The 25,635-nt window shown below is 55.6% G+C and overlaps 2 protein-coding genes across 2 annotated transcripts; one reads left to right on the top strand and one right to left on the bottom strand.

The window, feature by feature from the left end:
• The first annotated feature begins 1,346 nt into the window (after window positions 1-1,346).
• Window positions 1,347-11,673, top strand: nop2 (NOP2 nucleolar protein homolog (yeast)). The gene is made up of 5 exons (XM_060823170.1): window positions 1,347-1,517; window positions 2,518-2,607; window positions 3,292-3,414; window positions 4,387-4,484; window positions 11,162-11,673. The coding sequence occupies exons 1-5, from the start codon at window positions 1,386-1,388 to the stop codon at window positions 11,571-11,573; spliced, it is 855 nt and encodes a 284-aa protein (XP_060679153.1). The 5' UTR covers window positions 1,347-1,385; the 3' UTR covers window positions 11,574-11,673.
• Window positions 11,674-16,223: 4,550 nt separating this feature from the next.
• On the bottom strand, window positions 16,224-22,776 carry cdca3 (cell division cycle associated 3). The gene is made up of 7 exons (XM_060823171.1): window positions 22,418-22,776; window positions 21,916-22,063; window positions 20,203-20,391; window positions 19,446-19,614; window positions 17,826-18,125; window positions 17,611-17,732; window positions 16,224-17,013 (listed from the first exon to the last, which is right to left on the bottom strand). The coding sequence occupies exons 1-7, from the start codon at window positions 22,774-22,776 to the stop codon at window positions 16,888-16,890; spliced, it is 1,413 nt and encodes a 470-aa protein (XP_060679154.1). The 3' UTR covers window positions 16,224-16,887.
• Between the last annotated feature and the right edge of the window lie 2,859 nt (window positions 22,777-25,635).

Raw genomic sequence — 25,635 nt, forward strand, 5'->3', positions numbered from 1 at the left:
TTCAATTTTATTAATGAATGCAATATTTAAACTTATTAATTAATTAAGCCTATAATTCTATTACACCCTTAATACAATATTCAAACGCACTCATTAATTACTCTTATAATTGTGTTACAAGTTTATTAATTAATGCACAATTTAAGTTGATGAATCAATTAATTAACTAAGCCGATAATTTTATTACACCCTTAATTCAATATTAAAACGTGTTAATTAATTACACTGATAATTTATTTCAATCTTATTAATGAATGCAATATTTAAATTTATTAATTAAGCCTATAATTTTATTACACCCTTAATTCAATATTAAAACGCGTTAATTAATTACACTTATAATACTGTTACAAGTTTATTAATTAATGCAGAATGTAAGCTTATTAGTTAGTTAATTAATTCTATTACACCCTTAATTCAATATTCAAACGCGTTAATTAATTACTTATAATTCTATTTCAATTTTATTAATGAATGCAATATTTAAACTTATTAATTAATGAATTAAGCCTATAATTCTATTACACCCTTAATACAATATTCAAACGCGCTCATTAATTACTCTTATAATTCTGTTACAAGTTTATTAATTAATGCACAATTTAAGTTGATGAATCAATTAATTAATCAATTATAATATTATTACACCCTTAATTCAATATTAAAACGTGTTAATTAATTACACTGACAATTTATTTCAATCTTATTAATGAATGCAATATTTAAATTAATTAATTAATTAAGCCTATAATTTTATTACGCTCTTAATTCAATATTAAAACGCGCTCATTAATTACACTAATAATACTGTTACAAGTTTATTAATTATTGCAGTATTTAAGCGTTTTAGTTAATTAATTAAGCCAATAATTCTATTACACCCTTAATGCAATATTAAAACATAATTAATTATACTTATAATTCTATTTCAATTTTATTAATGAATGCAATATTTAAGTTTATTAATTAATTAAGCCAATAATTCTATTACAACCTTAAAGCGATATTCAGACTTGGTAATGAATGAGGGTTGAACGCTCGTTCCATGTTTATGAATTAAAGAGAGAGACAAGTTAATGGGCTTGTCCCGAACGTTTATGCGTTAAAATTGGGGAACATAAGCTGTGCGTTTTCGAAATCCCGGGAACGGATGCTGGGAAAGGTCCGAGACACGAGGGGGAGTTTAAAAATAATTCCCAAAGCGGGGTTGCTTCGGCTGAGCAAGCCCGATCTCTGGCGATGAGCCGGTGCTGGAGAATTGGGATGGGGAGGAGGAACGGAGGGGACATCCCGTCTCTTCCCATTGGATGTGTCCGGATGTTGGACGTCTCTCTCTCTCTCTCTCCCGGTGACTCTATTCCTCCCCCCCCCCCCCAGCCCAGCTGATGAAGAACACCGGGGCGATTGTGGCAAACGACAGTAACCGGGAACGGCTCCGGAGCGTCGTGGGGAATCTGCACCGGCTCGGGATCACCAACACTGTCGTCTGCAACTACGACGGCCGGGAATTTGCCCGGGTAAGTCCCAGCGGGAGGCGGGGGAGGAGGGATCACGCTGCGTTATCTCACCGTCTCCCTATCCCAGGATTCCCGCTGCGTTATCTCACCGTCTCCCTATCCCAGGATTCCCGCTGCGTTATCCCACCGTCTCCCTAACCCAGGATTCCCGCTGCGTTATCCCACCGTCTCCCTAACCCAGGATTCCCGCTGTGTTATCCCACTGTCTCCCCTCTCCCTAACCCAGGATTCCCGCTGCGTTATCCCACTGTCTCCCTAACCCAGGATTCCCGGTGCGCTATCCCACTGTCTCCCTAACCCAGGATTCCCGCTGCGTTATCCCACTGTCTCCCTAACCCAGGATTCCCGCTGTGTTATCCCACTGTCTCCCTAACCCAGGATTCCCGGTGCGCTATCCCACTGTCTCCCTAACCCAGGATTCCCGCTGTGTTATCCCACTGTCTCCCTAACCCGGGAATCCCACTGCGTTATCCCACTGTCTCCCTATCCCAGGATTCCTGCTGTTATCCCACTGTCTCCCCTCTCCCTAACCCAGGATTCCCGCTGTGTTATCCCACCGTCTCCCTAACCCAGGATTCCCGCTGCGCTATCCCACTGTCTCCCCTCTCCCTAACCTGGGAATGGGGATGAGAATAGCGTTCCCGGTCTGCCTGACGGTGCGAGTATCATCTGACAAAGGGAGGCTGTGCACTTCCACTGACCCTGTCTCTCTCTCTCTCTTTCTCTCCCTCTCCCTCCATCGTTTCCCCACCCCTCTCTCTATCCCCCCCTCTATTCTCCCCCTCTCTCCCCACCTCCCTCCCCCCTCCCTCCCCCTCCCCCCTCCCTCCCCCCCCCCCTCCCTCCCCCTCTCCCCTCCCTCCCCCTCTCCCCTCCCTCCCCCTCTACCCCCCCTCCCCCTCTCTCCCCCCCCCCCTATCCCCCCCTCTCTATCCCCCCCCCCCCTCTCTATCCCCCCCCATCCCCCCCTCACCCTTCTCACTCCCCCCCCCACCCCCAGGTGATGGGAGGGTTTGACCGGGTGCTCCTGGATGCTCCGTGCAGTGGGACCGGTGTCATTTCCAAAGACCCAGCCGTCAAGACCACCAAGGTAGGAGGCTCACCCCCACTCCCCCCTCACCCCCCCCCCCCCCCCCCCCCTCCCCCCCTCACTCCCCCCCCACCCCCCCTCACTCCCCCCCACCCCCCCTCACTCCCCCTCTCTCACCCACCCCCACTCCCCCTCTCTCACCCACACCCCCCTCACTCCCCCACACTCCCCCACCCCCCCCCACACTCCCCCACCCCCCCCCACCCTCCCCCACCCTCCCCCACCCTCCTCACCCCCCCTCACCCCCCCTCACCCCCCCTCACCCCCCCTCACTCCCTCAACCTGCCTCTCACTCCCTCAACCTGCCTCTCACTCCCTCACCCGCCCCCTCCCTGTATCTCTCTCTCTCTCCCTGTATCTCTCTCTCCCTGTACCTCTCTCACTCCCTCTCTCATTCCCTCTCTCTCTCCCTATACCTCTCTCACTCCCTCTCTCATTCCCTCCCTCTCTCTCTCTCTCTCTCTCCCTGTACCTCTCTCACTCCCTCTCTCATTCCCTCTCTCTCTCTCCCTGTACCTCTCTCTCTCTCTCTCTCACACACACACCCTGTACCTCTCTCACTTCCTCTCTCTCTCCCTGTATCTCTCACTCTCTCACTCCCTCTCTCACACACTCTCTCTCTCTCTCTCTCCCTGTACCTCTCTCACTCCCTCTCTCTCTCTCTCTCTCTCCCCCCGTGCCCAGGATGACAAAGATATCCAGCGGTGTGCCCACCTGCAGAAGGAGCTGTTACTCTCCGCTATCGACTGTCTGGACGCCAACTCTCGGACTGGAGGGTACTTGGTGTACTGTACCTGCTCTGTCATGGTGAGACGCTGGGGAGGGAGTGGGCCCGGGGCCGGGGGGAGGGAGTGGGCCCGGAGCCTGGTGAGGGAGTGGGCCCGGAGCCTGGGGGAGGGAGTGGGCCCGGAGCCTGGGTGAGGGAGTGGGCCCGGGGCCTGGGTGAGGGAGTGGGCCCGGGGCCTGGGTGAGGGAGTGGGCCCGGGGCCTGGGTGAGGGAGTGGGCCCGGGGCCTGGGTGAGGGAGTGGGCCCGGAGCCTGGTGAGGGAGTGGGCCCGGAGCCTGGGTGAGGGAGTGGGCCCGGAGCCTGGGTGAGGGAGTGGGCCCGGAGCCTGGGTGAGGGAGTGGGCCCGGGGCCTGGGTGAGGGAGTGGGCCCGGAGCCTGGGTGAGGGAGTGGGCCCGGAGCCTGGTGAGGGAGTGGGCCCGGAGCCTGGGTGAGGGAGTGGGCCCGGAGCCTGGGTGAGGGAGTGGGCCCGGAGCCTGGTGAGGGAGTGGGCCCGGAGCCTGGGTGAGGGAGTGGGCCCGGAGCCTGGGTGAGGGAGTGGGCCCGGAGCCTGGGGGAGGGAGTGGGCCCGGAGCCTGGGGGAGGGAGTGGGCCCGGAGCCTGGGGGAGGGAGTGGGCCCGGAGCCTGGGGGAGGGAGTGGGCCCGGAGCCTGGGGGAGGGAGTGGGCCCGGAGCCTGGGGGAGGGAGTGGGCCCGGAGCCTGGGGGAGGGAGTGGGCCCGGGGCCTGGGGGAGGGAGTGGGCCCGGGGCCTGGGGGAGGGAGTGGGCCCGGGGCCTGGGGGAGGGAGTGGGCCCGGAGCCTGGGGATAGTGGGGGGGGCGAGGCATTGGGTTTGCGGACACCAGGACCCGTCTCTCTCTCTCTCTCTCCCTCTCTCTCTCTCTCGTTTGGAAGGGCGGTGGTTTGGAGGGTCTGTAACCAGGGCAACGGTGGGGGGGTGTGGGAGAATGGGGCGCTACGCCAATGCACTGAAGCACCCTGCCCTTGCCCGCAGGTGGAGGAGAACGAATGGGTGGTGGACTACGCCCTGAAAAAACGCAACGTCAAAGTGGTGCCCACCGGCCTGGAATTCGGGAAAGAGGGATTCACCCGGTGAGTGGGGATGAGGAGGGGGTGGTGGGAATAAACCCTGACTCTGTACGGTTACACAGTGAGTGACCCTGACCCTGCTGTATAAACACTGACTCTGTACGGTTACACAGTGAGTGACCCTTACCCTGCTGAATAAACACTGACTCTGTACGGTTACACAGTGAGTGACCCTTACCCTGCTGTATAAACCCTGACTCTGTACGGTTACACAGTGAGTGACCCTTACCCTGCTGTATAAACACTGACTCTGTACGGTTACACAGTGAGTGACCCTTACCCTGCTGTATAAACACTGACTCTGTACGGTTACACAGTGAGTGACCCTTACCCTGCTGTATAAACCCTGACTCTGTATGGTTACACAGTGAGTGACCCTTACCCTGCTGTATAAACACTGACCCTGTACGGTTACACAGTGAGTGACCCTTACCCTGCTGTATAAACACTGACTCTGTACGGTTACACAGTGAGTGACCCTGACCCTGCTGTATAAACCCTGACTCTGTACGGTTACACAGTGAGTGACCCTTACCCTGCTGTATAAACACTGACTCTGTACGGTTACACAGTGAGTGACCCTTACCCTGCTGTATAAACCCTGACTCTGTACGGTTACACAGTGAGTGACCCTTACCCTGCTGTATAAACACTGACTCTGTACGGTTACACAGTGAGTGACCCTTACCCTGCTGTATAAACCCTGACTCTGTACGGTTACACAGTGAGTGACCCTTACCCTGCTGTATAAACCCTGACTCTGTACGGTTACACAGTGAGTGACCCTTACCCTGCTGTATAAACCCTGACTCTGTACGGTTACACAGTGAGTGACCCTTACCCTGCTGTATAAACCCTGACTCTGTACGGTTACACAGTGAGTGACCCTTACCCTGCTGTATAAACACTGACTCTGTACGGTTACACAGTGAGTGACCCTTACCCTGCTGTATAAACACTGACTCTGTACGGTTACACAGTGAGTGACCCTTACCCTGCTGTATAAACACTGACTCTGTACGGTTACACAGTGAGTGACCCTTACCCTGCTGTATAAACCCTGACTCTGTACGGTTACACAGTGACCCTTACCCTGCTGTATAAACCCTGACTCTGTACGGTTACACAGTGAGTGACCCTTACCCTGCTGTATAAACCCTGACTCTGTACGGTTACACAGTGAGTGACCCTTACCCTGCTGTATAAACACTGACTCTGTACGGTTACACAGTGAGTGACCCTTACCCTGCTGTATAAACACTGACTCTGTACGGTTACACAGTGAGTGACCCTTACCCTGCTGTATAAACCCTGACTCTGTACGGTTACACAGTGAGTGACCCTTACCCTGCTGTATAAACACTGACTCTGTACGGTTACACAGTGAGTGACCCTTACCCTGCTGTATAAACACTGACTCTGTACAGTTACACAGTGAGTGACCCTTACCCTGCTGTATAAACCCTGACTCTGTACGGTTACACAGTGAGTGACCCTTACCCTGCTGTATAAACACTGACTCTGTACGGTTACACAGTGAGTGACCCTTACCCTGCTGTATAAACACTGACTCTGTACGGTTACACAGTGAGTGACCCTTACCCTGCTGTATAAACCCTGACTCTGTACGGTTACACAGTGAGTGACCCTTACCCTGCTGTATAAACACTGACTCTGTACGGTTACACAGTGAGTGACCCTTACCCTGCTGTATAAACACTGACTCTGTACAGTTACACAGTGAGTGACCCTTACCCTGCTGTATAAACCCTGACTCTGTACGGTTACACAGTGACCCTTACCCTGCTGTATAAACACTGACTCTGTACGGTTACACAGTGAGTGACCCTTACCCTGCTGTATAAACACTGACTCTGTACGGTTACACAGTGACCCTTACCCTGCTGTATAAACACTGACTCTGTACGGTTACACAGTGAGTGACCCTTACCCTGCTGTATAAACCCTGACTCTGTACGGTTACACAGTGAGTGACCCTGACCCTGCTGTATAAACACTGACACTGTACGGTTACACAGTGAGTGACCCTTACCCTGCTGTATAAACACTGACTCTGTACGGTTACACAGTGAGTGACCCTTACCCTGCTGTATAAACACTGTGTACGGTTACACAGTGAGTGACCCTTACCCTGCTGTATAAACCCTGACTCTGTACGGTTACACAGTGAGTGACCCTTACCCTGCTGTATAAACCCTGACTCTGTACGGTTACACAGTGAGTGACCCTTACCCTGCTGTATAAACACTGACTCTGTACGGTTACACAGTGAGTGACCCTTACCCTGCTGTATAAACCCTGACTCTGTACGGTTACACAGTGAGTGACCCTGACCCTGCTGTATAAACACTGACACTGTACGGTTACACAGTGAGTGACCCTTACCCTGCTGTATAAACACTGACTCTGTACGGTTACACAGTGAGTGACCCTTACCCTGCTGTATAAACACTGTGTACGGTTACACAGTGAGTGACCCTTACCCTGCTGTATAAACCCTGACTCTGTACGGTTACACAGTGAGTGACCCTTACCCTGCTGTATAAACACTGACTCTGTACGGTTACACAGTGAGTGACCCTTACCCTGCTGTATAAACACTGACACTGTACGGTTACACAGTGAGTGACCCTTACCCTGCTGTATAAACCCTGACTCTGTACGGTTACACAGTGAGTGACCCTTACCCTGCTGTATAAACACTGACTCTGTACAGTTACACAGTGAGTGACCCTTACCCTGCTGTATAAACACTGACTCTGTACGGTTACACAGTGAGTGACCCTTACCCTGCTGTATAAACACTGACTCTGTACGGTTACACAGTGAGTGACCCTTACCCTGCTGTATAAACACTGACTCTGTACGGTTACACAGTGAGTGACCCTTACCCTGCTGTATAAACCCTGACTCTGTACGGTTACACAGTGAGTGACCCTTACCCTGCTGTATAAACACTGACCCTGTACGGTTACACAGTGAGTGACCCTTACCCTGCTGTATAAACCCTGACTCTGTACAGTTACACAGTGAGTGACCCTTACCCTGCTGTATAAACCCTGACTCTGTACGGTTACACAGTGAGTGACCCTTACCCTGCTGTATAAACACTGACTCTGTACGGTTACACAGTGAGTGACCCTTACCCTGCTGTATAAACCCTGACTCTGTACGGTTACACAGTGAGTGACGCTTACCCTGCTGTATAAACACTGACTCTGTACGGTTACACAGTGAGTGACCCTTACCCTGCTGTATAAACACTCACTCTGTACGGTTACACAGTGAGTGACCCTTACCCTGCTGTATAAACCCTGACTCTGTACGGTTACACAGTGAGTGACCCTTACCCTGCTGTATAAACACTGACTCTGTACGGTTACACAGTGAGTGACCCTTACCCTGCTGTATAAACCCTGACTCTGTACGGTTACACAGTGAGTGACCCTTACCCTGCTGTATAAACACTGACTCTGTACCGTTACACTGTGAGTGACCCTTACCCTGCTGTATAAACACTGACTCTGTACGGTTACACAGTGAGTGACCCTTACCCTGCTGTATAAACACTGACTGTGTACGGTTACACAGTGACCCTTACCCTGCTGTATAAACCCTGACTCTGTACGGTTACACAGCGAGTGACCCTTACCCTGCTGTATAAACCCTGACTCTGTACGGTTACACAGTGAGTGACCCTTACCCTGCTGTATAAACCCTGACTCTGTACGGTTACACAGTGAGTGACCCTTACCCTGCTGTATAAACCCTGACTCTGTACGGTTACACAGTGAGTGACCCTTACCCTGCTGTATAAACACTGACTCTGTACGGTTACACAGTGAGTGACCCTTACCCTGCTGTATAAACACTGACACTGTACGGTTACACAGTGAGTGACCCTTACCCTGCTGTATAAACACTGACTCTGTACGGTTACACAGTCAGTGACCCTTACCCTGCTGTATAAACACTGACTCTGTACGGTTACACAGTGTGTGACCCTTACCCTGCTGTATAAACCCTGACTCTGTACGGTTACACAGTGAGTGACCCTTACCCTGCTGTATAAACACTGACTCTGTACGGTTACACAGTGAGTGACCCTTACCCTGCTGTATAAACACTGACTCTGTACGGTTACACAGTGAGTGATCCTTACCCTGCTGTATAAACCCTGACCCTGTACGGTTACACAGTGAGTGACCCTTACCCTGCTGTATAAACACTGACTCTGTACAGTTACACAGTGAGTGACCCTTACCCTGCTGAATAAACCCTGACTCTGTACGGTTACACAGTGAGCGACCCTTACCCTGCTGTATAAACACTGACTCTGTACGGTTACACAGTGAGTGACCCTTACCCTGCTGTATAAACCCTGACCCTGTACGGTTACACAGTGAGTGACCCTTACCCTGCTGTATAAACACTGACTCTGTACGGTTACACAGTGAGTGACCCTTACCCTGGTGTATAAACACTGACTCTGTACGGTTACACAGTGAGTGACCCTTACCCTGCTGTATAAACCCTGACTCTGTACGGTTACACAGTGAGTGACCCTTACCCTGCTGTATAAACACTGACTCTGCACGGTTACACAGTGAGTGACCATTACCCTGCTGTATAAACCCTGACTCTGTACGGTTACACAGTGAGTGACCCTTACCCTGCTGTATAAACACTGACTCTGCACGGTTACACAGTGAGTGACCCTTACCCTGCTGTATAAACCCTGACTCTGTACGGTTACACAGTGAGTGACCCTTACCCTGCTGTATAAACACTGACTCTGTACGGTTACACAGTGAGTGACCCTTACCCTGCTGTATAAACCCTGATTCTGTACGGTTACACAGTGAGTGACCCTTACCCTGCTGTATAAACCCTGACTCTGTACGGTTACACAGTGACCCTTACCCTGCTGTATAAACCCTGACTCTGTACAGTTACACAGTGAGTGACCCTTACCCTGCTGTATAAACCCTGATTCTGTACGGTTACACAGTGAGTGACCCTTACCCTGCTGTATAAACCCTGACTCTGTACGGTTACACAGTGAGTGACCCTTACCCTGCTGTATAAACACTGACTCTGTACGGTTACACAGTGAGTGACCCTTACCCTGCTGTATAAACACTGACTCTGTACGGTTCCACAGTGAGTGACCCTTACCCTGCTGTATAAACACTGACTCTGTCCGGTTCCACAGTGAGTGACCCTTACCCTGCTGTATAAACCGTGACTCTGGAGCCCCGTGCGGTGCTGAGGTCCCTTCTATCAGGGATTATCGGATTAAGGATTGTCCCCTGATGTTTTCCCGGAGTGGGGACCTCTCCAGCGAGCGGGATAACTTGCCGGATTGTCCCATTCCTCCCTCCCAGTAGCAGTGAGGGAGGGTTTGTCCCCAGCCGGGCTGAGGTGACCGCGAGGGGAGCCCCAGCAGGATCTGAGGCCCGGGGGGGTGTGGGTGCGGAGTACACGGGTCTGACAGGGACTGTGTGGGGTCAGGGGGTTGCTGGGAGCTGATTCCCGGCCAGGGACATGCTGTTCCAGGGTCCGATTAGCACAGCATGGGGGAGGTTCAGCATTCACTGAAACACACCGTTCTCCCCCTCTCTCTCTGTCTCTCTCTCCGTCTCTCTCTCTCTCTGTCTCTCTCTTTCTCTGTCTCTATCTCTCTCTGTCTCTCTCTCTGTGTCTCTCTCTCCGTCTCTGTCTCTCTCTCCGTCTCTCTGTCTCTCTGTCCGTCTCTGTCTCTCTCTCCGTCTCTCTCTCCGTCTCTCTATCTCTGTCTCTCTCTCTCTATCTCTGTCTCTCTCTCTCTCCGTCGCTGTCTCTCTCTGTCTTTGTGTCTGTCTCTCTCTATTTCTCTCTTTTTCTTTCTCTTCTCTCTCTTTTTCTCTTTCTCCGTTGCTCTGTGTGTCCCTCTCCCTCCGTCCCCCCCTCTCTCTCTCTCCCTCTCCATCTCTTTCTCTCCTCTTTTCTCCATCTTTCTCTCTCTCTTCGTCTCTTTCTCTCTGTCTCTCTCTCTGTCTTTGTGTGTCTCTCTCTCTTCTCTTTCTCTATTTCTCTCTCTCTATCTGTCCGTTGTGCTCTCTCTCGCTTCCCCCCCCCCCCATTGCACATTCTCACCCTCTGTCTGTGTGTGTGTGTCTCTCTCTGTCTGTCTGTCTCTCTCTCTCTCTCTCCCCCCCTCTGTGTCTCTCTCTCTCTCTCTCTCTCTCTCTCTCGCCCCCCATCTCTCTCCCCCCCTTCCTCCATCCTACGCTCCCCACTCTCGGGGACAGGGGGAGCTGACCCTCTGAGCAGCTGGTTTGTTGGGGCTGGGGAGCGTTGTGCTTCAAGGACAGATAGGCTGGGGATGGAGGGGGGGAGGGGGTTGGTTTCGGGGTGGGGCGATGTTGAGACGGGCCGGGGTGACCCCCTCTCCTGGACCCCCTCTCCCACTCCCCCCCCACCCCCACCCAGTCTCCTCGGCAGGGTTCCCCTCCCCTATTCCCCCACCTCGCACCTCGACTTGAGGCCTCGGGCCTACTCCCGCAGGCGTGACCCGCCTTGGGCAAGCCTGGGAGGGCAGAGCGGTCTCCGCCTGTGACCCCCCCTACCCCCTGACCCTCTCGCTGTTTTATTCCCCCGCCCCCCCCCCCCCCCAGGTTCCAGGAGCGTCGTTTCCACCCCTCGCTGCGCCTCGCTCGCCGTTTCTACCCACACACGCACAACATGGACGGCTTCTTCGTGGCCAAGCTGAAGAAATTCGCCGACGGCCCGCCCCCCCAGCGGGCAGGAGGGGACGGGGAGACTGCCCCCTCCCCCGCCCCCCAGGGGCAGGAGGGAGCTGGAGCCGGCGACGTCAAGGGGGCCGCACCCCCACAGACCGGGCCTCAGGCTGCGGGCCGGAAGGTCAAAGGGCGCGGGCTATCGCAGACTAGGCCTCAGGCTCCGGGCCGGAAGGTCAAAGGGCGCGCGCTCTTTCAGAATCGGCCTCACCTTCCGGGCCGGAAGGTCAAAGGTCGCGCGCCCTCTCAGGCCCCTCGCCGGAAGGTCAAGGGTCGCCCGGCCGCCTGAGAGCGGGGCCACGCGGGATTTCCGGAACGTTCTCAGCCTGGTTTTTAATTTGTTCCGTTATCTATTTTGTTTTGTACAATTAAAGAGTGTTTGAAATGGCGCACCGTCTTCAGGCCCTTCAACTGAGGGTCTCCTAGCCCCACTCAACACCCACAGCCTTTCACTCCAGGAGGAGGGTAGCGCGGGAGGAGGAGGAGGAGGGGGATGAGAGGGGAGGGAGGAGGGGGCCATTCGCACGCGCTCTCTCGCTCTCAGAGTCAGACCGCCTCCTCGCAGAGCGCTTTAGGCAACATCTCTCTGTCCTGCTCCACCCTCCGACCTCTCCCCTTCCCCACCCCCCAACTCCATCCACCCATTGCTCTCTCAGCTACCTTCCCCTCCCTCCCTTGGACCCTCCCTCGAACCCTCCCCTTCTCCCTCCCTCGGACCCTCGCTCGAACCCTCCCCTTCTCCCTCCCTCGGACCCTCCCTCAAACCCTCCCCTTCTCCCTCCCTCGGAACCTCCCCTCCGACCTCTCTCCCTCGGACCCTTCCTTCCTCCCTCCCTCGGACCCTCCCCTCCAACCTCTATCCCTACCTACCTCCCTCCCACCTCTCTCCCTTCCTACCTACCTCCCTCCCTTGGGCCCTTCCCTCCTACCTCCCTCCCCTCGGACCCTTCCCTCCAACCTCCCTCCCTCGGACCCTCCCCTCTGACCTCTCTCCCTCCCTCGGACCTCTCTCCCTCCCTCCCTACCTACCTCCCTCCCTCCCTCGGACCTCCCTCCCTCCCTCCCTCGGACCTCTCTCCCTCCCTACCTCCCACCTCTCTCCCTCCCTACCTCCCACCTCTCTCCCTTCCTTCCTACCTACCTCCCTCCCTCGGACCCTCACCTCCCACCCTTCCTCCCTATTTATCTATCTTTCTCTCCCTCCGCCCCTCCCTATCTCTCTCTCCCTCCTTACCTCCCTCCCTACCTACTTCCCTCCCTCCCCACCTCTCTCCCTCCGCCCCATATTACCCACCACCTCCCTCCTTGACTCCCAGAGTCTGTCCCCGAGCCCGGGCAGGTGGGAGACCTCTCTTCCCCCCCCCCCCCCCCTCAAAGAGGGAACGAGGAGATGGCGGCCTGGGTCCTCGATGGGAAACGTGGCTGTGGGCCAGCGCCTGAGACCCACCGCTCCGCGATAACGGGCCGGTTCGAAACCCCAGCACCTCGATTCTCCCGACAAACACCCCCCCCCACCCAGACAGAGCTGGTCAGTGTCAGCGTCCCTCTCCCTCTGCCTGGGGATCTCCCCGTCTCCCCTTCCCCCCCCCCCGAGACGGGGACAAAACATCTCGTGTGCAGCTACTCCGGGGGATGGCATTGTCTCTCCCCCCCACCTCTCTCTCCCCCCCCCTCCCTCCCCTCCCTCCCCTCCCCTCTCCCTCCCCCCCTCTCTATGGGACTATGGGACACTGTGCCCACGGCCGACCCACCCTAACCTACACGTCCCTGGGGCACTACGGGACACTGTGCCCACGGCCGACCCACCCTAACCTACACATCCCTGGGCACTACGGGACACTGTCCCCAAGGCCGACCCACCCTAACCTACACATCCCTGGGCACTACGGGACACTGTCCCCAAGGCCGACCCACCCTAACCTACACATCCCTGGGGCACTACGGGACACTGTCCCCACGGCCGACCCACCCTAACCTACACATCCCTGGGGCACTATGGGACCCTGTCCCCACGGCCGACCCACCCTAACCTACACATCCCTGGGGCACTATGGGACCCTGTCCCCACGGCCGACCCACCCTAACCTACACATCCCTGGGGCACTATGGGACAATTTCTGTTTCCGGTCTGGCCGAACCCTCGACTGGACGCTGCTCAGTATGAAACCAGGTCCCTTTTCCTGCAAGATGGTGAACAGATAGAGAACGGTGGGGGGAGGTCAGCAGAGTGGGAGAGTGGTGAAGGCAGGGAGAGTGTGGATTTAAGGTTCGGTTAGCGTAACGTGTCGTGAATGCGTTGCTGGAATGTTGTGTTCGGAGATCCACGAGGGGGAAAGTGTGTCCGTGTCGTTAATAGTGTCGCTCTGCCCTAAGTAAGGAAAATAAGCAGTTATTTTAGTTATGACAGGTCACCTTCGAATTAAACCAAACTCACAAAAGAGCTAACCTTGCTCCTGTCATCTGTTACGAGAACTTCCCAACTTCCATCATTCAATGAAAATAACATCAAATTATTCCTTAATTCTCTGAAAGTGAACATTAACCAACATCTATTCACACCTCTCAGCCCCCTCCCCCACTTTCTCTTAACTTTTTCACAATATACTGTTCCTGCAAAACACTTATTAAATTTAAGTCAACCTAATTGCGAAACAACACAGCAATCTCTAGTCCTATTTTTGTAGATCTCCCTGGGTCGTCTTTGGTCTTTCTTGATGAAGGGCTTTTGCCCGAAACGTCGATTCTCCTGCTCCTTGGATGCTGCAGCGCTTTTCCAGCACCATGTTAGTTCTTGACTCTGATCTCCAGTCCTCGCTTTTGCCTTGTTTCCTGTCTTGGATTGCCAGAATGTTTCATGTGAAAAAGCTAGATGGTATTTCTGAATGACAGTCTCTCGTGCAAAGATTAGAGATCTCAGAATACAGGGAAAACTATCTGTTTGGATACAGAACTGGCTCAAAGGCAGAAGACAGAGGGTGGTTTTTCAGACTGGAGGCCTGTGACCAGTGGAGTGCCACAAGGATTGGTGCTGGGCCCTCTACTTTTTTGTCATTTACATCAATGATTTGGATGTGAGCGTAAGAGGTACAGTTTGTAAGTTTGCAGATGACCCCAAAATTGGAGGTGTAGTGGACAGCGAAGTGGGTTACCTCAGCTGACAACAGGATCTGGACAAGATGGGCCAAGAAGTGGCAGATGGAGTTTAATTCAGATAAACGTGCTGTGTTTTGGGAAAGCAAATCTTACCAGGATTTAATGGTAAGGTCCTGGGGAGTGTTGCTGAACAAAGAGACCTTGGAGTGTGGGTTCATAGCTCCTTGAAAGTGGAGTCGCAGGTAGATAGGATAGTGAAGGCAGCGTTTGGTATGCTTTCCTTTATTGGTCAGAGTTTTGAGTACAGCAGTTGGGAGGTCACGTTGCGGCTGTACAGGACATTGGTTAGGACCACTGTTGGAATATAGTGTGCAATTCTGGTCTCCTTCCTATCGGAAAGATGTTGTGAAAGGGTTCGGAAAAGATTTCCAAGGATGTTGGAGGGTTAGAGCTACAGGGAGAGGCTGAACAGGCTGGGGCTGTTTTCCCTGGAGCCTCGGGGGGTGACCCTTATAGAGGTTTACAAATCTCATGGATAGGGTAAATAGGCAAGGTCTTTTCCCTGGGGTCAGGGAGTCCAGAACTAGAGGGGCATAGGTTTAGGGTGAGAGGGGAACGATGTAAAAGAGACCTAAGGGGCAACTTTTTCACCTGGCAGGTGGGACTAGATTGGGTTGGGATGAGTTGGACCGAAGGGTCTGTTTCCATGCTGTACATCTCTATAACTCTACTTTGAAAATGCCTGCATCAGATCATCTGATTGGTGCATCGTTGTCGCTTTCCTCAAGTGCTTATTATCCACCTCCACTATACTGTTCTAACAAAACACTTATTAAAATTACAACAACTTAATTGCAAAACCACACAGCAGGGTCTGGTCTCCCTCTTGTCCTTTGCCCTGGTAGATCTCCCTGGGTCACCTTTCCTCTTTGACTGCCAAGATGTCTGGTATGAAAAACATTCGAGCGTGTTTCTGAACGGCAATCTCTTAGTCTGCTACTTACACTTTCTAGCCTTCAAAACGGCTGCTTTTGACCAAAAAAAAAGTGTGAATTCGATTGGGATTTAGGCAGAGTGGGTGGAGACATGATTTAAACCGATCCGTTAAACTCAAATCGTCATCAAAACAGCAACCAAAACTCAGGCATCTCTCTCAGCTAATTTCCAATACAGTTGGAGACCGAGTGAGTCAGATGACCACTGCTTGCAAGCTCGGACGATGAAAGTGTTCACTCTCTTCTGAAAAAGGTACCAGAAACCCCTTCAACCCCGTAACAATGGTCTCGAAAGAGCAGGAAATGAGGCCTTGCGTCGCGTAGGAGAGGTTGGGAGCTTTTCCGAGGCCAGGTGGAAGAGAGGCAGGGGCTGTTTGAGATTCTCTCGCCCTCAAATGCAAAGTCTGAAAGGTGGATAGAGCTCACGCGACCAGGACACTCTCTCTCGAGGTGAGACGGACGGTGGGGTCAAGTCGAAAACTCATACGATAGCCTCTCTTTCAGGAAGACCTGGATGTCAACGCAGCATGGGGGCACACCCCTGGGTGCAACTTTTTTGGGGGGCGGGGGGAAAGCTGCTGTATCTCAGGAAGAGATGCCATCAAGCAGGGTCAGATATTCTCGAGAACAGGGCCCGGGAACGTCCGACCTGGGAGGGGATAACACCTTTTCTGTACGACGACAGGAGCCTAGTGAGCGGCGAGCTGACGGGAGATTGCTAGTGTCCCCAGCGTGACCATTACAAATCTCTGACACATACACACACTCCTGTCTCCCAGGGGTGTGTAAATAGCTGGGGAGGTCTCTAACACTCACACTCACACACTCCAATCCAACCCACAATAGGGTGGTCAGTTCTGAAATATAAACTTTATTCAACACTTGGAACAGGCATACGTAATAACAAGATCCCAATGTTCCCTGGAGCAGTGGGAACGGGACAGGGGGTGAAGCACAGACAGACTGAGGCAGTCAGTGCCATCTCCCAGTGCCCTGCACAGACCAGGCAGTGGCTGCCCACACACACCCACCAGGTGGGCAGAGCTCCAAGAGGGTAGTGTTTACAAACAGTAGGGGGCAGAGGGAGGGAGAAGGGCTGGCAGACCCGGGTGGAATGTTAGTTACTGTCATATAGACGAGAGAGAGAGACACACAGAGAGGGACACGCACAGAGAGAGAGAGAGACACATACACAGAGACACAGAGAGACACACACAGGGAGAGAGAGAGAGAGACACACACACACAGGGAGGGAGAGAGAGAGAGACACACACACACAGACACACAGAGAGAGAGAGAGACACAGACACGCGGAGAGAGAGAGAGAGAGAGAGAGAGAGAGAGACACACACACGCGGAGAGAGAGAGAGAGAGAGAGAGAGACACACACACACAGGTCTGCAGTCAGTGCACACTTTCAGACCCCAGTGTATGGTGCAGGAAGGGCTGTGATCACCCGCCCCACAGCCCAGGGGGAGCTGGAGGACAGACAGAGAGAGCGTGAGAGAGGGTGTGTCAGGGCTGACAGAGTCTCCCCATGAGGCAGTAGGTGTTCTCCTTGTCTTGGTAGATGATACGGGTCGGGCTTCCAGCTTTCAGCACCTCAGCGTCCTGCAGCCGCTCCGCCTGGAGTTTGGGAATCTGCCGGATGGGGAGGGGGAGGGGGAAGGTGGCCGAGACACAGGCAGGTCAGCTCTAGGCTCAACTTCACACTGCACCCCCCCAGAAGGTTGGGGGGGGAAGCTGAACCCCACCCCAATCACTGAATCCCCCTTCCCCCCCCCACTATCAACATCCTGGGGGTTCCCGTCTCCAACAAGAGAGAATCTAACCATCGCCCCCTTGACGTTCAATGGTGTTACCGTCACTGAATCCCCCTTCCCCCCCACTATCAACATCCTGGGGGTTCCCGTCTCCAACAAGAGAGTCTAACCATCGCCCCCTTGACGTTCAATGGTGTTACCGTCACTGAATCCCCCTTCCCCCCCCACTATCAACATCCTGGGGGTTACCGTCTCCAACAAGAGAGAATCTAACCATCGCCCCCTTGACGTTCAATGGCGTTACCGTCACTGAATCCCCCTTCCCCCCCCCACTATCAACATCCTGGGGGTTACTGTCTCCAACAAGAGAGAGAGTCTAACCATCGCCCCCTTGACATTCAGCCTGGTTAATCTCACTGGGGAGAGGCGCGGAAGGTGGGGGGGGGTGGGGTAATAGAGTGAGTTTGTACATTACCTGACGGTGGGCGAGGGCCAGATGTGGAGAGTTGCCCCCAGCTAGGGGCTGGAGGGGGCTTCGGACTGTGCCTGGGCTCTGGAAGCTGATGAGAGGTTTCCTCTTGGAGAGAGTGGGGGCTGCTGGAGGGGAAAAAAAAGAGAGAGAGCGAGGAAAAGGGCATAAACCCACTTTCAGATCTTCCCCCCCCCCCAAGCCCCCTCCCAGACACTAACCTGGTGATGGAGACTCCCTGTAGACTAGGCTGGCTTCCCCGCTCAGTCCCGTCCTGACAGAGGGAGGGGCAGCCTCTTGCTGAGGGGGGCTGCGCTCTCTGACTGTGGGGGTCTCAGCCCCATCTGCTTCCCCCTCCTCCTCGCAGTCCAGCAGCTGCTCCACCAGCGGGTCCTCAGCCTCGCACTGGTCCTCAGCGTCTCGGCCGCCCGGGAGAGCGTCCCTCTCTGCCGCCACCTCCTCCTCCTCGTCGTCCCTCAGGAACACCCCGCTCAGCTGTCTCGCCAGGCGGCTCAACCTGGCTGATGGAGAACAACGCCAACAGGGCGGCCGTCAGAAAGGGCGCCGCGCAAATGCAGCCCCGCCCAATCACCTGGGTTCGGGGATTTTGGCGGGGGGAGGGGGAACACAGGCAGAGAGAGAGAGAGAGAGAGAGGAGGGGGGAAACACAGGCAGAGGGAGAGAGAGAGGGGAACACAGGCAGAGAGAGAGAGAGAGAGAGAGAGAGAGAGAGAGGAACACAGGCAGAGAGAGAGAGAGAGAGAGAGAGAGGGGAACACAGGCAGAGAGAGAGAGAGGGGGGGGGAACACAGGCAGAGAGAGAGAGAGAGAGAGGGGGGAACACAGGCAGAGAGAGAGAGAGAGGGGGGAACACAGGCAGAGAGAGAGAGAGAGGGGGGGGAACACAGGCAGAGAGAGAGAGAGAGAGAGAGAGAGAGAGGGGGAACACAGGCAGAGAGAGAGAGAGAGAGAGAGAGAGGGGAACACAGGCAGAGAGAGAGAGAGAGGGGGGGAACACAGGCAGAGAGAGAGAGAGAGAGGGGGGAACAGAGGCAGAGAGAGAGAGAGAGAGAGGGGAACACAGGCAGAGAGAGAGAGAGAGGGGGGGACACAGGCAGAGAGAGAGAGAGAGGGGGGGGAAAACACAGGCAGAGAGAGGGGGGGGAAAACACAGGCAGAGAGAGAGAGAGAGAGAGAGAGGGGGGGACACAGGCAGAGAGAGAGAGAGGGGGGGGAAAACACAGGCAGAGAGAGGGGGGGGAAAACACAGGCAGAGAGAGAGAGAGAGAGAGAGAGAGGGGAAAACACAGGCAGAGAGAGGGGGGGGGGGAGGGGGAAACACAGGCAGAGAGAGAGAGGGGGGGAAACACAGGCAGAGAGAGAGAGGGGGGGAAACACAGGCAGAGAGAGAGAGGGGGGGAAACACAGGCAGAGAGGGGGGGGGGAAGGGGGAAACACAGAGAGAGGGAGAGAGGGAGACCCAAGCAGAGCACGCGTGAGGGGGGAACCCAGCCAGAGCGCGCGCGAGAGGGGGGAGTGGGGGGAACCCAGCCAGAGCACGCGCGAGAGGGGGGAGTGGGGGGAACCCAGCCAGAGCGCGCGCGAGAGGGGGGAGTGGGGGGAACCCAGCCAGAGCGCGCGCGAGAGGGGGGAGTGGGGGGAACCCAGCCAGAGCGCGCGCGAGAGGGGGGAGTGGGGGGAACCCAGCCAGAGCGCGCGCGAGAGGGGGGAGTGGGGGGAACCCAGCCAGAGCGCGCGCGAGAGAGAGGGGGAGGAGAGGGAGAGGGAGAGAAAAAGGGGTGGGGTAGGGGGGGTTGGGAGAAGGGGAGGCAGCCACTCACCTGTGACCGAGAAGGCGAAGGGGGTGCGGACCACCCCGGGGGTGGGAGAGCGGGGGTCTGGGGGCCGCGGAGTGCTCGGCCCCCCAGCTCTTACCGGCGGGGCTGCAGTTGCCGCCTGCTCCACTTCCTGCCGGCCCCCGGCGTCGCCTGGGCTGGGCTGGGACAGAACCTGAGGGGGGCGTTCAGACAAAAAAAAAAAGGTTGGGGGGAGGAGTAGCTCGGGCGGTGAAAACGTCGCGCGCGGTTCTGTCGGCCGGGGCCGGGAATTCGCGTTTCAGACGTTTCGTCCCCGCTCTGAGTGACATGCTCGGTGCGTGGGGGCCTCCTGTGACACGTCGAGCTCTCCTCAGTCGCCGCACACGCGAATGACGAGCCACAGGAGTTCGACTGGGACAGCACAACTACGATCGGACAGGCCGAACAGAATTCCTCGGGGAATTCCTAGAGGCATGGCGCTCATCCGCAGATCCCAAATCAACAGAGACGTCGACCGGGACTCGATATCCAGGCCGCTGCAGCGGACAGCAACCTCAAGGGGCAGAGAGAAGCCACTATAAATGCCGGAGGAAATGTCCCAGAAACGCACCACAGGAGGCCCCCAAGCGCGTCACCCAGACTGGGGACGAAACGTCTGAAACACAAGTTCCCAGCTCGGCGATCAGCACCAGGGTGGGGGAGGGAGAGACAGCAAGGAGGCTGCATCTCCCCCCGCAACCCTTCCCGCCGAAGGGAGGGTGGGTGGTGAGCGGGCACCTACCTCGATGGGGGTCCTCAGGATGCCAGCGCTGGGCGAGCGGGGGTCCAGGGCGTGGGCCAGGTGGCGGTTGCGGTGGGGCGGTCGCAGCGGGGTCTCGGCGCAGGTGCTGCCCGATGTGCCCATGGCGATCTCTCTCCCGCGCCCGCGTGCGCTCTCTCTCTCGCTCCCCCTTCCCTCAGTGAGGTGGACCTGAGCAACACAGGAATAGGACAGGGTCACGCACACACCAAGCGAGGGGGGGAGCGGGGGTCAGAGGGGAACCAGACACACACAGCTTGCCCCCTTAAACCCACCTCCCCTCTAGGTCAAGACCCCACCCCTCATCTCAGGGGGAAAAGACCTTGTCTATTTACCCCCTTCCATATACACACCCTCCCTCCCCCCCCCTCCTGATTTTGGGTAGGTTGGTGGTTTAGGGTGGGTTGGCCGTGGGGACAGTGTCCCATAGTGCCCCAGGGATGTGTAGGTTAGGGTGGGTCGGCCGTGGGGACAGTGTCCCATAGTGCCCAGGGATGTGTAGGTTAGGGTGGTACCCGTTGAGAGCGGACACTGTGTGGGTGAGGAAAGACCTGGCGCCAAGTTGAGAAGTCGTGGGGAGAAAACGCCAGGTCGGAGGTCACATCTCACCCCCATACCCTCCCCATCAGGTTCGACGGTCAATTTGACACCCCTCCCCCTCCCGGCACAACCACCCCTTCACACACTCCAGGGTGGGGGCAGTTACGAGGAAAGGGGCAAATGTCACACCCCACCCCACCCCATACATAGGTTGGGTAGCTCAGACAAGACAGTGAATTCGAACACCCACCCACCCACTTGACCCTCAGGAAGGAGAAAGGGAGCGAGGGGAGGTAGACGGTCAAGCGAAGCCATTCAATTCTAACCCTCCCCCCCCCACCTTCACACTCACATTACCCAGTATGGGGCAGCAGGAGGGCACGTGGGCAGCAGGTCAGAGGTCAAATCTTACCACAACACCCCCCCTACCCCACCTCCAAGAGGACGAGTCAATTTTATAACCACGCTACCCCCCCAGCCTTCACACTCACCCACCCTTAGGTGGGGAGGGGGCAGTAAGAGAAAGGGAACGAGAGTGGGCAGGTCAGGGGTCAAACCTCACCACCACCCGACCCCAGCCAGTCGGTCAAGGGGCGATCAACCATAAACGCCCCCTACCGCCAACTCTTCACACTCACCCCACCCCTGGGTGGGGGTAGTAGTTGGCAAAAGGGAACGAGAGTGGGCAGGTCAGAGGTCAACCTCACCACCACCACCCCAATTCCACCCGACCCCAGACAGTCGGTCAAGGGGCGGTCAACCATAAACACCCCCCACCCCCAACTCTTCACACTCACCCCACCCCTGGGTGGGGGCAATAGGAGAAAGGGAGCAAGAGTGGGCAGGTCAGAGGTCAAACCTCACTACTGGCACCCCCCCACCCCACCCCAGACAGTCGGTCAAGGGGCAGTCAACCATAAACACCCCCTACCCCCAACTCTTCACACTCACCCCACCCCTGGGTGGGGGCAATAGGAGAAAGGGTGCAAGAGAGTGGGCAGCAGGTCAGAGGTCAAAGTTCTTGCCTTGCCCACCGCCCTTGCCCCACTCTCTCTAGTCTCAAGAGCCCGGATGGAGGGGGCGTGGTATCAGGCCCCGCCCCCGCAAGGATTTGAACCCTAACGGTCAACCGACTGGGCGCGAGAGGAGTCTCACCCGCGTGACGTCAACGTCGACTATTCCCCCCCACAACAAGGGAAAGGCGAACTGCGCCTGCGCCGGTGGCAGCAGCAGCAGCGCCAGAGAGCGCGCAGGCGCGGGGCCGGCGGCGAGCCCGCCAATGCCGGGACGGCGCCTGCGCAGTCTGCAAAAGAGACAAAATGCCCCAAAAAGGAGGGAAAAGAGAAACGGGAGAGGTTCCTGAATAGAGACCTTACCCCCGGCTGCACCGTAGCATTGCCAAGCAAAGCCAAAGAGGTTGCATTGCTGGATTTAACAATGCAAAAGGCAATTGGGGACGAAAAGGAGTGCGTACCTCTCTCCAGTTGCATGGGAAGACGAGAGCCTTTGGAAAAAGTTAAATAGATAAGCTGCAGACGTTTTAACAATAAAAAAGCGACACAAAGCGCTCCCCCCCCTTCCGCAGCGCTCCGCTTCCCAGCGGAGACTGAACCCGCGTCCGCCTCGCTCTTCCCCCTTATTTCAAATTCTCCCTCGCTTCCCGGCGGGACCCGCCTCCTCCGCCGGCTCCAACCAATCGGCGGGCGGGGACCGTGAGGTGACGCGCCGCCCTTTGTGACGCCCGGCCAATCGGCGATTCGCAGACCGGGCGCCTGCGGGGGGAGGGGGCCAACCAGACAATGCGGTGGCGAGCGACGCCTCCGATTGGAGGGCCCGCCCGCCACAAGCCGACCAATCGGGCCCAAGCCCCGCCCCACGTGGGTGGCGCCGGCTTTCGTGTAGGGGAGGGTAGAAGGAGTCGTCCGACCAATCGCCTCTCAGCCCGGACGGTGCTGACCAATCGCGAGTGGCCTCGCGGCGCGCCGGGGGCCGCCGATTGGTCCGTTCAAACGCCATGCGGGCGGTTGGATGGAGGCGGGAAAATGGGACTGCGCTGATTGGTTGAGGCGCAGGGAAAACAGAATTACCACTGAAGCAAAACCTACACCCGCATGGAATGTTTTTTAACGATACAACTTTTCATCAACGGCGTCAATATTTATCAACAAAGCACAATTAAATGAAAAATAAACCGACAGGGGCACAGTCCATAAGACAGGCGGGATAACTCAGGCGACTGTCTATCACAGGGCGGCTGCTTCCCATTGGCGCAGCCACACGTCGATCAGGTGGGCACCGCCCCGATTGGTTGGTTTGCACGCCACACACCAATAGGAAGGCGGGACAATAACCACGCACCGTCCAACCGCGTGAAGGCAGTGGCGGGACGCTACCTGGGATTGGTTGAGACTTGGACGAAGGCGGGAGGACGGGACGGACCCCGCTCTCCGAATGGCTGGCATCGGTGACGATGAGGAGATTGACCGGGACATGGGGCGGGACCGCGCATTCCCATTGGCCGCCCTGCACGTCATTCAACTGCGTCACAATGGATTGGGGCGCAGCCCGACACATGTGGAAAGGGCAAGCCAAGCGGGTTAAAAAAAAACACCTTGTTTCCCATTGGACAAGGCGGCGGCCACTCAGGATGGGACGGACGCCGCCGATTGGCCGGACCGGTTGCCATGCGGGTGCTCATTGGCCCTCCGGTGGGAAGCCGCGCTCCCATTGGTCCGGTCGGGCCGAGGCCCGCTCTGATTGGTCGGGGGGCGGGGCGAAGGAAGGGTAAGTCCCGCCCTCCCCCTCACCGGCCTCTCCTCCAGACGGGCGTCATGGCGGAGCACGGCGACTTGCTGCTGTCGGTGCTGTCCAGCATCCGGGTGCCGAGGCCCGGCGACCGGGTGCACAAGGACGAGTGCGCCTTCTCCTTCGACACCCCGGTAGGCGGCTTCTTCCCTTTTATTTCACTCCGGCCGCCGGCTTTAAAACGCGCGCGTGGGGGGGGACGCTCCGGTCCGTAGGCCTCGGGTTTGTAGTCCACTTCCGGCGGTGGAGTGGGGGGGGAGGGAGGACTACGACTCCCGGCGTCCCCCGCGCGTTCGCGCGCGCGCCGCCTGCTGGGAGCCGTAGTTTCCCTAGCCGGCCGCCGGCGTCAGCGCCAATGGAAGGCTGGACTACAGCTCCCAGGGGGCGTTGCGCTACTGCGTTGGGGACGGGCTTCCGGTTTCCTCCCTTTCTCCCCCATTACTCTGCATTACAGCCCATTACTCTGCATTACAGCCCACTGCAGGGGGATACACCTCCATTACACTGCATTACAGCCCATTACACTGCATTACAGCCCATTACACTGCATTACAGCCCATTACTCTGCATTACAGCCCATTACTCTGCATTACAGCCCATTACTCTGCATTACAGCCCATTACTCTGCATTACAGCCCATTACTCTGCATTACAGCCCATTACTCTGCATTACAGCCCATTACTCTGCATTACAGCCCATTACTCTGCATTACAGCCCACTGCAGGGGGATACACCTCCATTACACTGCATTACAGCCCATTACACTGCATTACAGCCCATTACTCTGCATTATACACCATTTCAGGGGGTTACAGCCCATTACTCTGCGTTATACCCCATTGCAGGGGGATACATCCCATTACTCTGCGTTATACCCCATTGCAGGGGGATACATCCCATTACTCTGCGTTATACCCCATTGCAGGGGGTTACACCCCATTACTCTGCATTATACCCCATTGCAGGGGGTTACAGCCCATTACTCTGCATTATACCCCATTGCAGGGGGATACACCCCATTACTCTGCATTATACCCCATTACTCTGCATTATACCCCATTGCAGGGGGTTACAACCCCATTACTCTGCGTTATACCCCATTGCAGGGGGATACACCCCATTACTCTGCGTTATACCCCATTACTCTGCATTATACCCCATTGCAGGGGGTTACAACCCCATTACTCTGCGTTATACCCCATTGCAGGGGGATACACCCCCATTACTCTGCGTTATACCCCATTGCAGGGGGATACACCCCCATTACTCTGCGTTATACCCCATTGCAGGAGGATACACCCCCATTACTCTGCGTTATACCCCATTACAGGGGGATACACCCCCATTACTCTGCGTTATACCCCATTGCAGGGGGATACACCCCATTACTCTGCGTTATACCCCATTGCAGGGGGATACACCCCCATTACTCTGCGTTATACCCCATTACTCTGCGTTATACCCCATTACTCTGCGTTATACCCCATTACTCTGCGTTATACCCCATTACTCTGCGTTATACCCCATTACTCTGCGTTATACCCCATTACTCTGCGTTATACCCCATTACTCTGCGTTATACCCCATTGCAGGGGGATACACCCCCATTACTCTGCGTTATACCCCATTGCAGGGGGTTACACCCCCATTACTCTGTGTTATACCCCATTACTCTGCGGTATACCCCATTGCAGGGGGATACACCCCCATTACTCTGCGTTATACCCCATTACTCTGTGTTATACCCCATTGCAGGGGGATACACCCCATTACTCTGCGTTATACCCCATTACTCTGCGTTATACCCCATTGCAAGGTGATACACCCCATTACTCTGCGTTATACCCCATTGCAGGGGGTTATACCCCATTACTCTGCATTATACCCCATAACTCTGCGTTATACCCCATTGCAGGGGGATACACCCCCATTACTCTGCGTTATACCCCATTGCAGGGGGATACACCCCCGTTACTCTGCGTTATACCCCATTGCAGGGGGATACACCCCCATTACTCTGCGTTATACCCCATTGCAGGAGGATACACCCCCATTACTCTGCGTTATAC

The sequence above is a fragment of the Hemiscyllium ocellatum genome, unplaced genomic scaffold (genome assembly GCF_020745735.1).
Source record: "Hemiscyllium ocellatum isolate sHemOce1 unplaced genomic scaffold, sHemOce1.pat.X.cur. scaffold_3747_pat_ctg1, whole genome shotgun sequence".
NCBI lineage: Eukaryota > Metazoa > Chordata > Chondrichthyes > Orectolobiformes > Hemiscylliidae > Hemiscyllium > Hemiscyllium ocellatum.

Excerpts from the sequence above, each read along its gene's own strand:
- cdca3 (XM_060823171.1), bottom strand. The coding sequence starts at position 22,776 with ATGGCGTTTGAACGGACCAATCGGCGGCCCCCGGCGCGCCGCGAGGCC. Across the intron at positions 19,615-20,202 it reads TCCTGAGGACCCCCATCGAG|GTTCTGTCCCAGCCCAGCCC; the intron begins GTAGGTGCCCGC and ends CGCCCCCCTCAG. Across the intron at positions 17,014-17,610 it reads TGGCCCTCGCCCACCGTCAG|ATTCCCAAACTCCAGGCGGA; the intron begins GTAATGTACAAA and ends CCCATCCGGCAG.
- nop2 (XM_060823170.1), top strand. The coding sequence starts at position 1,386 with ATGAAGAACACCGGGGCGATTGTGGCAAACGACAGTAACCGGGAACGG. Across the intron at positions 2,608-3,291 it reads CAGCCGTCAAGACCACCAAG|GATGACAAAGATATCCAGCG; the intron begins GTAGGAGGCTCA and ends CCCCGTGCCCAG. Across the intron at positions 3,415-4,386 it reads ACTGTACCTGCTCTGTCATG|GTGGAGGAGAACGAATGGGT; the intron begins GTGAGACGCTGG and ends CCTTGCCCGCAG.